Source organism: Scyliorhinus torazame, chromosome 1 (assembly GCF_047496885.1).
Source record: "Scyliorhinus torazame isolate Kashiwa2021f chromosome 1, sScyTor2.1, whole genome shotgun sequence".
NCBI lineage: Eukaryota > Metazoa > Chordata > Chondrichthyes > Carcharhiniformes > Scyliorhinidae > Scyliorhinus > Scyliorhinus torazame.
Genome location: NC_092707.1, coordinates 329476724 through 329488202, shown reverse-complemented (window position 1 = coordinate 329488202; position 11479 = coordinate 329476724). Strand labels below are relative to the sequence as shown.

General features: G+C 45.5%; 1 protein-coding gene across 1 annotated transcript in view; it reads right to left on the bottom strand.

Moving 5' to 3' along the window:
• Positions 1–2444: 2444 nt before the first annotated feature.
• nenf (neudesin neurotrophic factor) overlaps positions 2445–11479 on the bottom strand; it is a 28860-nt gene continuing 19825 nt past the window's right edge. The window contains exon 4 of the mRNA XM_072508757.1: positions 2445–2926. Within this exon, the coding sequence (XP_072364858.1) occupies positions 2750–2926 (177 nt within the window). The 3' untranslated portion in view covers positions 2445–2749. The remainder of the gene's footprint in view (positions 2927–11479) is intronic.

The window sequence follows — 11479 nt, the reverse complement described above, 5'->3', positions numbered from 1 at the left end:
CGCACCTTCGACCGCACACTTGGCAGGTGTTTCAAGGAGGTGGATCAGTCCTTGGACTCTAGATCGCTGGTATTCCTTTCTCAGTCTCCGCCTCCCCTGACTGTCGGGTGTCCTTGAAGAATTGTGTCCCTTCAATCAGGCGGTTGCTCCAAGTAGGTCTTTTCTGAGCAAGAGCTTCCCAGGCGCGGACATAAACATCCTTTTGATGAGACATTATGGATGAGATACGGCTGGTATAGAAGGTGTTCTGGCATTACTGTAAAGAGTTCACCTGGTCTCCTGATCAACATACCATCAAAAACATTTACCATTTATTCATTCCAATGGTGTTTATGGGGGTCCTGCTGTGTGCAATTTACTCCCACATTTGCCACTCTATCAAAACAATTCCAAAAGCAACAGTTGGAAATTTATTTGGGACCTCAGGAAATATATTAAGATGCTGCATAAAAGGAATGATCTTTCTTCTTTCAAGTTTATTCGTAACATGTGCCTAAAACATTATTGATGCTCAGTGCCTCGCTGCGATTTGAATGTATGATTCATAAAGTGCCTAAATATCACGCTAACAAGGCAGTCACTCATTGAACCCACAGAGCACTCCATTAACCTTCCAGCTACACAGTCCTGCTCCCAATGGCCACTCAATTTTAAGCATGATGGGGCTCTTCAAGTTCAAGAGCCAGCCTTTCATATTTTCTCTTATTTTTAGAAAGAGGCATTCTTCAACAGTCAAACCCACCTGATTAGAATCCCCCATAATTGGAACATTAAAACATTGGCATTCGACGGGCAGCCACCAGCCCTTCACAGTCTGTCCTGACATTCCAGCCCTGAACCAGTGGCACACCCTATATCATGAATGAGCTACGCTCACATTATGATTCAATCTCAACTCATTTGGATGCAGGCACTTCCTGACAGAGTGCCTGCACGTGTGCATATTGTATGCAGATATGCACAGAGCTATTTTGCTGTAAAAGTAACATGAGAACTAGATTTCTCGAATTGAAATGTTTAGATACTACAGAAATCTGGAAATTCTAACAAATGCAGTTGCTTCTTCCACTCATAACTGGCACAACTAGCAGCAGAAACTGTGTTTGACGCACAGTGCTACCTCCAGCATCCATTCAGTTATGGTCACAAAGATTAACATCAAAGAACATAAAATATGCTGATCAAAATATAAATACACAAGTTTAGTCGTCAGCCAATATAGAATTTTCTTCCGACCTTCATGGTCACTTCTTTTAGATGCTGCCTTTGAGAGGTTTATTTATGCAAATCTCCAAAGGGGGAATAACACTGGTAAGACCACCAAGAATAAGCTGTCACATTGGCATTGGTTGGTCTCGTATCACAAACGGGCAAGGTGGGATTTAGAAATCAGCCAAGTGAGCTAAACGTTTCTCTTTGCGTAGTCCTCCTGCTCTCAAATTCCTCAATTCTTTGATCCATTGTTTGCAACCGTCTTTATCCACCCACCCTTTCTTGTGAACTTGGATGACAATTTGCTCTCGAATATCACTATCAGCTTCAACTTTTGTGCCATCCGCCGTACAAAATGGAACTGCCGTGAACGGTGCCCTTTGCGTGGCCAGTCACCTTACATGGGAGGGTTTCTCATTCCTATCTTGTAATGGTCTTGTTTTCTGACACGTTGCTGTCCTTCAGTGTTTCATCCATATTTTCAACGCATGAAGTCCGATGACAAACCAATGCAATTTGGCAATTTTATCATCGAGTCCAGGTGGCAAATGCTGTGAAATGTTTGTTTTCTGACAGAACTAAATCGCACCTTTTCATGAATCTGGAGGACCACTTGGTGCTCACCTTGAAATCTGGAATACCATCTTTCTTCACTTCACTGAGGGCCTGGTCAGATGCTGATGCTCATGAACCCATTCTGACCCGATTTTCCTCCGGTTTAAAATCGAGCTGCGTGTATGTTATTTATTCTTTTTCAAAGGCAGCTTCACAGATTGTGTGGGACGCATTTGTCTCGTCAATTGACAGGACGATTGGTGCTAGAATTGGCAGAGGGAAAGCCTTTAATTTAATGAGCCTAAGAGCCTTAATAATTACCAGGAGGTAAGTTACAATCATGATCTCTGCAAAAGCAGGGTCGACTTTTTCATGAGGTATATGAAAAATTACATTATTTCATCCAAAAGTCATGGGTTTGACTCTTAGGAGATCAGCTTTTGCATGAATATACACGGTACTTGCAACTGTCAGTCGTCGCCAAGACTAACCCATCAACTATTCCTTGTTTATGGAGTGGGGAATATGGGACTGTACCCCAGCAATAGTAAGTCCTGGAGGGGTTGGGGTATGCAAAAGAGATGCAAAGAAAAAGGAAGGTTCGGATGATCACAAAATGATAATTTATGTCCATATAGATGATCATTCATCAAAAGAAAAACCCCACTAAAACTTCATTGCAAAACAAATCATCTATTTTATTAAACATAACATGAACAAAATTTAGACATTAAATATAGTGTGAATATTTGATATGAATTTCCTTGCTAGTTTGCAATCTCCAAATATATACTCTAAAATTTTCAATATCAAAGTTGAAAAATCGCTGTACTTAAAATGAAATTGAACCATTCTTTAAAAACTCACTTGAAATCTGTTTATTCTCTTGCAATACAAAAACATTGTGGAAAATACTATTCAGACTACGGATACTATATTTTCAATACAAGAACATGAAACAGACATTTATATACAAAGTCGGTCAAAACTCATCTTTAATGTTAAAGTGGGGCTGATCTTCAGGTTTAAAAGCTTTGTTGGGGCTGCCGTCTTTGTTAAGAATTCGATGTGCTGTGTAGCCAACAATAGGATACTTGGTCTTGTACAAATCATTGAATACCTCATCAAGAGACTGCAGTTCATCTTCGGTGAGCCCAGTCTGTAAAGCAATGGAAAAGGGGGGGAAACAGGTCAATGTAAAAGCTGTATATTGTGGTCTATATAGAGGGAACCCTGAACTCCCTCCCTAGCAGCACTCCAGGTGTACCTACACCACATGGAGTACAGCGGTTCAAGTACAGAGCTCACCACCACCTTCTCAAGGGCAATTAGGGATGGACAATAAATGCTGGCTTAGCCGGTGATGCCCACATTGCACAACAAATAAAAACCATACAAATAATAAAGTTTCTAAAATATTAGGGCAGACAATCCTATTCCAGATTTGCTGTAACTGAAAGATAATCAGTACAAGTCAGAAATGCTAGATCACACTCCATCATAAAGGCTGAAATTAAGGCTATGGGTGAGATTTAACGTGTTTTTTGGCAGTGGAGGCGGCCTGCCAGCGGGATTTTCTGATCCCGCCATTGTCAATGGGATTTCCCATTGAATGCATCCCTCATCGCCAGGAAACAAGAGGTGTTGCCGGGAAGACTGGAATATCCCGCTGGCGTGAACAACCGGTAAATTCTGCCCTACATCTTTTCATTTGGTATTCGTTATATCCCAAATCGCGGGAACAAAATATCTACAAAGGGAACACAGTTGACAGGTCTTAGTGGAAACTCATGTGTTAGAGATTGTGGAGTGACTGGCTGATGAAATAGCACTGACATTTAAGAATTACTGTTAGAAAGAGCTTCTTTTGCACCATTTTCTTCATATTTCTTTGCTTCCACACAGGATTGAGCACACAACCCAGGCTGCACTGAGAGCATGCTGCTTTGTTGGGTGTACCATCTGAAAGAAAGATACAGTGAAGTCCTGATTGCTTGTTCTGGCAGGCATAAAATATCCCAGGGCAATGTTTTATAGACGATATCCTGGTCAACAATTCTTTTTCAGCCATGATCACCAAAAAACAGGAGTAGCTATTCAACTCCATTACTCTTGGGGCTGGAATGTGAACAAGCTATTTTGTTTGCTCATGGTATTATGGAACTTTACACAAGCAGCTCATTCATTGCAAAACACTTTGGGGCATCCTAAGCATACCATTTTTATGCCACTGCTTCAGGAGATCAAATTGATGGGGAAACAAAAGGGGAGGAAGAGAAAAACACCTGGTCTCAAATTAGTGAGAACAGGTAAGGATTCTATTCTATTTCTTCATAAGAAAGGGGAATACTGGATGGGGAAAGTTTGAGAAGGAAGTTGAGGTAAAGGAAGTTTGATCTATGTGCAAAACTTCTTATATAATGAGAGTTTGTATTTTGTGCAAGTTAACTTCCATGGCTTTACTCAGTTAGTCTGAGGAAATTACATTTTTAAGCTATTGAGAGGTGTTAGACATCTCTGTAGCCAGTAACAATGGTTCAGTTTATTGTTCCATATTGTGGAAAACGTAAATGGATATTCTTGATACTGTAGAACCCACACAATAATTTGTAGATATTATATATAACCTGTAGTATTGCTCATAGAGAGTTGAAAAGATGTATTTGCAATATATTATTGCAGAAGCATTGAAGATAAAGAAAAATGCATTAAATGGTAGAGAAAATTTATATAGTAAAATATAATTAAAAATTAGATTAAATCAGATATTGAAATATTGAAGGTATGGAAAATGAATAAAGGGTTAAAGTATAAAATACAGTGGACTCTGATCAAAATATTTCACTGAATAAGCTTCCATAAGTCATATTTTTGGGATAATTATATGTTAAAATAACACTGAATTATTAAGAGTTGAATGTAGCTTGAATGAGTATTCAATGCAGTGTATTTTATACATTAAAATATTTATTTGATTTTACATCGATATGCATGCCAACTTGTGAGACACCTGGATGGCTGTGTCCTCTTTGTTAAAAATGCTACGCCCCAACACTTAAATGGAGATTCGATTACAGAAATATTGCTGTTCTGTTGGGAGTTTGTTACAAGGTGTGAAGTGGGATCTACAGCAGGTCAGTGGTCCTCAAACTGGGCTGAGGGTAGGTGGGCTCTGTAGAGCACCCCCAGGAGCTTTGCAATACTGGACTAGGCTTACAGGTGGGTGACTGCCCAGTAAGTGAAGGCTGGAGGTTGCATGAAAAGGCTTCAGTAACAATATTAAAAGGCATGAAGACAGGTTTGAAGCAAGTTTAACCATGTTATTGTAAAAGACGTCACTTGAATTTTTTTTGAGATAAAGATCTCACAGCACCATCTAGGGGCATGATAGACAGTAGCAACAAGTCAGGATTGTACATCTTTTTAAAAAAATATTTTTTATCCCAAACAATACCAAAGTTTCCACAATCAGAAAAACACACGTAACCATATTACAGACAGTTTGTCATTTTATATCTTTATAAATTAACAAATTTTACCTCCTTATTAACTGCTGGCGACAAACAGATCCTTGAAAAACTGAGAAAACGGCCTCCACCTGGAGTGGAATCCCTCCTCTGACCGCCGTAGGGCAAAGTTAATTTTATCCATTTGCAGAAACTTTGCCATATCCCCCGCCCACACAAGGCCCTTGAAGGCACCGCTGACCTCCATCCAAGTAGTATCCGTCGCCAGGTAATCAGAGCGGTGAAGGACTCAACATCGGCCCCCCCTTCCCCTCCACCACTTCCGGCAACTCCGATACCCCAAAAATGTCACCAAAGGGCACGGCTCCAATCTCAGCCTCACGATCATCGACAGTCTCATACACCGATGCCCAGAACTCAACCAGTTTAGAGCAGGACCACAACATATGCACTTTATTTGCCAGCCTCCCTAAGCACCTCTCGCACCTATTCTCCACATCCGGAAGCTCTGTGAACCACTTTAAATTAAATGAGGCTCATCCTGGCACAGGAGGAGGTCGAGTTCATCTGATACAGTATTCCACTCCAGGCCCCTACCCCCAGTGCCACACCCAGCTCCTCCTCCCACTTCCCTTTATCTCTTATAAATTTGGCAGCGCCAGCCCCCCTAAACAACGTCCCCCTCTGTAGGAAGCCTCTCCAGGTTCTCGTGTCTTGGCTGCCCACACAGATGCTGAAATTAACTTCTTCCCCTTTAATGAAGAATGCTTTGGAGAGCCTGAAGCAGGAACAAGTACCTCGGGAGGACATTCATTTTTAAAGGTTTGTCCCCAAGCAAAGCGAGTAGGCATTCCACCTCTTCTGGTTCCCTCTCACTCCCTCCACCAGGCCGGCCAAATTCAATTTGTGCATCATGCCCCACTCATTTGCCACCTGAACACCAAGATACCTGATGTTTTGACGAGCTTGAATGGCAATGTTTCCAAGCCTGTGCCCTTAGCCAGGCAGTTCACCGGGAAGACCTCACTCTTGGCCACGTTATGCTTGTACCCAGAGAAGGATCCAAACTTTAACAACCCCATTATCCTCCCCATACTGGAGAGCTTGTTCGACACGTACAACAACAAACCGTCCACATAAAGGGACACCCTATGCTCTCTAGCCCTGCTTTCAATGCCACTCCATTCCTTTGACGACCCAAGTGCGATAGCCAGGGGTTCAATAGCTAACCGTGATAATGGGCCTCCCTGTCTCGTGCCCCTATGCAGCCGCAAGTATCCTGAGCTCCATATATTCATCCTCACACTCGCTGTAGGAGGTCTATATAACAATCTCACCCAGGAGATAAACGATGGCCCAAACCCAAACCTTCCCAGGACTCAAAAAAGTACCTCCACTCCATAGTCCACAGAAATAATTACTTCTGGCACCTTCCCTCACAATGTGGTCATGACCACATTCAAGAGCCGCCCAATGTTACTCGACAACTGTTGTCCCTTCACAAAGCCAATCTGATCCTCATAGCCTACCTTCGGAACACACCCCTCCAGACAGCTCACCAAGACCTTTGCTAGCACCTTCACATCGGCGTTCAACAAGGAGATGGGCCGTCAAGACCCAAATTTCACCAGGTCCTTATCCTTTGTTGCAGTCAGGGAGATGAACGCCTGCAGCAGTGTGTCCAGCAATCCCCCCCCCTCCCCCCCAACGAATGCCTGCAGCAGCGTGTCCAGCAATCACCCCCCCCTCCCCCCAACAAATGCCTGCAGCAGCGTGTCCAGCAATTCCCCCCCCCCCCACCCCCCCGACCCCCAAACGAATCTCATAACCAGGTCATTCAACCCCCTCACATCCCATTTCACCATCCTCTCGACGTTTGGCCAGGCCGGTCCCAGTGTCCTGCTATATAAGTATTGGCTAACCCTCACCAGCTGCAATCTCATATGGATTTTGCCCACCCCAAAATCCACTCCTTCTCCTGGTATTCATGCAGTCGGACGATCACTGCCCACAGCAGTTCCGCAGCTCTCAGCCTCTGATGCAGCGACTGGTGGACCCAAACTACCTCGGTGGTTTCGGTGAATTTGGCTTCGGTGATCCCTTCTCCGACCAGCTTCTCAAACATCTTTGCCAGGTTATCGGTGGTGCCCATGCCTTCGGCCCCCTCTGGCAGCCCACTATTCTCCTGGGTGATTTTCCTGGTCATCCACTCTGGCCTGCAACACTTTGTGCACTTCCGCCAGCATAGTTATCTCTGCTTCCAGAGACATGATCAGGTCGCTGTGGTCTGAGGCCCCCCTTTTCAGCTCCCAAATCATCGCACCCTGCAATGCTTCTTCACCCTCTCCAAAGCACTGCGAAGAGGAACCACTGCTGCCTCGATCACGCTGGACAGACCCTCCTGCATCTCCTGCCGGTGCTTCTTTTTAAAAAAATGTTTTACATTTTATATATTGTACATTCGGTAAGGATATATGTGTAGGTTACAATATATACACAAGTCATCTTCCTCTGATCCGTGCTTTGGGAATCCATCCTCTCACCATCGGATAGAAAACACGGCTGAGCAGGATTCTCCGGCGTGTGATTAAAATCTCTCTCTCTCTCTCTGTAGGTCGGTATGGACCTGTACAGGAAGAGGAACAAGTGTAGTACGTTCATCTTGATCTTCGGCACTCGCCCCACCAGAGAAAGTGGGAGTGTATCCCATCTCTGTAAATCCTTTTTTTACTTTGTCTGCCAGACTGGTCTGGTTCCACTGTGGATCCCCAGGTAGCAGAATTGGGAATACTTTGGTTTTGCCTCTCAGGTTGACAGGGAATACTTTGGTTTTGCCCAGAGTGAGTTTGTAGCCCGAGAAGGCTCCAAACTTTCCTAGGAGCTTTTTGATTTCTTTCATGCTGCTTTGAGGGTTCGAGATGGAGAGGAACAGGTCATTCGCATAGAGCAAGACACTCTGCTGTCTGAACTTTTGTAAAATACTGATGGTGACCTCAACTGGAGCAATGTCCACATCGGACTTTAGGAAGAAAGGATATGAAGCCGTTAAAGAGGGTGAAGAAAAGATTCACGGAATGGTTCCAGGCAGGAGGGACTTCAGTTACATTGATAGATTCCTCAGAAGAAAGAAGGTTGAGAGGCGATTTGATTGGGGTGTTCGAAAATATGAGGAGTTTAGGGTAGATAGAGAGAAACTGGTTTCCATTGGTCAGGGATCAAAGGAAACGGATATAAAAGAGATCGTCAAAAGAAGTGAGGAAAATGCATTTTTACATAGCAAGTGGTTGGGATCTAGAATGCGCTGCTTGAGAGGATATTGGAGGCAGTTTCAATCGAGACTTTCAAAAGCAAATAGGATAAACACCAAAGAGAAAAAACATTGTAATGCTGTGGGAAAAGGGCAGTGGGACTAGGTAGTGTTCTGGGCTGAAAGGCCTCTGCGCTGTATGATTTAATGAATTAATTTTGTATTTCCCCAAATGGGGTGGGGGGGCAAACTGAGGAATGTTCAAAAATCTAACATATATCTCGACTGACTGTCTTTGAAGAAATTACATCTTTGGCAGGATTAATGAAGAGCCTGCTTTAGAGGAACAGTGAAAGAAAGAAGAGGGAAAGAATACAAGTTACGCAGAAAGAGGGATTTAACTTTTTTTTTTAAACGTTCAAGTAATTTCCCTAATCTTCCCCAACACAGTGAACTATTTCATCAGTTTTATCAATAGAAATAAAACAGTTAATATAAACTGCAACAGGATTTAATTCTACATAACTGTACACTGTGGTCCTAGCCAAGCTGTTCCAATACAGCTACAACAGTGACATCGAACCAGCAATGTGGAAAATTGCTCCGCTATATCCTGTCCACAAATAGCAGGACAAAATCAAACCCGGTCAATTACTATCCCATTAGTCCACTCTTGTTCATCAGTAAAGTAGAAGCGGTCATCGACAGTGCTATCAAGCGGCAGTTGCTTAGCAATAACCTGCTCACTGATGCTCAGTTTGGGTTCTGCCAGGGTCCCCCAGCTCCTGACCTCGTTACAGCTTGGTTCAAACATGGAAAAAAGAGCTGACCTCCAGAGGTGAGGGGAGTGTGGTTGTCCTTGACAATAAGGCAGCATTTAACAGAGTGTGGCATCAAGGAGCCCGAGCAAAACTGGAGTTAATGGGAATCGGGGGGACAATGCTCCATTGTTTAGAGCATTACCTAGCACCAAGAATGTGGTTATTGGAGGTCAATCATCTCAGTTCCAGGACATGACTGCTGGAGTTTATCAGGCCCAACCATCTGCAGGTTGCTTCATCAATGACCTTCCTTTCATCATAAAGTCAGAAGAGATGTTCACTGATGATTGCAAATGTTCAGCACCATTCTCAACTCCAGAGATACTGAAGCAGTACATGTCCAAATGTACCAAACTGGACAATATTAAGGCTTTGGCTGGCAAGTAACATTCATGCCACGCAAGTGCCAGGCAATGACTCTCTCCAACAAGGGAAAATCTAACCATCTCCCCTTGACATTGTGACCATTGCTGAATCCCTACCAACATCCTGGGGGTCACCATTGATCAGAAACTGAACTGGACTCGCCATATAAATACCGTAGCCACCACAGCAGGTCAAAGGCTAGGAATTCTATGGCGAGTAACTCATCTCCTGATCCCCCAAAGCCTGTCCACCATCTACAAGGCTGATGCGCAATCAATTACTCTCAAGACAAAGTGATTCATAACTGAAGGCTTTAATCTGCTAGAACTCTTCCCCAGCAGCTTCGATACAGAAAGTGATGGCTGCTGGGATGGCACCGGTTCTTATGCTCCGCCTCTCAGGGCGGAGCTATGTACATCAGCCAATGGTAGACTCCTGGGTCTAACCAATGGTCATCCACCTCTCAGGTACCGCAATACCTGGTACTACCACATTCACCCCCTGTTAAAAAAGAGCCCGGCGGTGTGATGGCCAGCATTAATAGTCGCCATTCGCATGGTATGACCAGGTAGGAAGTACCATGATGTCGAGGGTAATAACAAAGTGTTCATAGTGCAGCAATCAGTCGATCGGGTGGCCTGGTCGTCGTTCTGGAGCGTCTAGGCTTCGGCGGTGATTCTGATGGGGGTCCCGGCGGTTGCGACTTCGGGAGCGTGATGTCGTCTTCCTGGCAGCTTAGTCGCCCCTAGGTGGCGCTGTTGGGGCAAAAGGTGGACAGGAGGGGGCGGGGGGGGGGGGGGGTGCATGTAGGAGGCGTCGGTGTGTGTTCGGGCCTAGGCAGGAGCGGCGGGAGTACTGACCCTCCAGTTAGATGCTGTGGGGAGGGTGGGGGCAATGGTGCGGGTGGGGTTCCAGCGGGCGCCAGGTCCCGAAGGGAGACCGTGTCTTGGCGGCCGTCAGGGAACGCTACGTAGGCGTACTGGGGGTTGACGTGCAGCAGGTGGACCCTCTCGACCAACGGGTCTGACTTGTGCGCCCTCACATGTTTCCGAAGCAGGATGGGTCCGGGTATCGCTAGCCAGGTTGGGAGCGAGGTCCCGGAGGAGAACATCCTGGGGAAAACAAGGAGACGTTCGTGAGGTGTCTGATTCATGGTTGTATAGAGCAGTGACCGGATGGAGTGGAGATCCACCGGGTGGACTTCCTGCCAGCGGGAGACTGGGAGATTCCTGGACCGCAGGGCCAGCAGGACGGTCTTCCAGACCGTTCCGTTCTCACTCTCGACCTGCCCGTTTCCCCGGGGGTTGTAACTTGTCATCCTGCTCGAGGTGATGCCCTCGCCGAGCAGGAATTGACGCAGTTCGTCACTCATAAAGGAGGACCCCCTATCACTGTGAATGTATGCGGGGAAACCGAACAGTGTAAAGATTCCCTGGAGGGCCTTGATGACGGTGGTTGTGGTCATGTCTGGGCAGGGCATGGCGAATGGGAACCGGGAGTACTCGTCAATCACGTTCAGGAAGTACGTGTTGCGGTCGGTGGAGGGGAGGGGGCCTTTGAAATCCATGCTGAGGCGTTCAAAGGGACGGGAAGCCTTTATCAGGTGCGGTAGAAGTGCGGTTTGCACTCCGCGCAGATTTGGCAGTCCCTGGTGACGGTCCTGACCTCCTCGATGGAGTAGGGCAGGTTGCGGGTCTTGATAAAATGAAAAAAAATGAGTGACCCCCCGGGTGGCAGAGGTCCTCGTGGAGGGATCGGAGGCGGTCCACTTGTGCGGTGGCACAAGTGCCGCGGGACAGGGCATCAGGAGG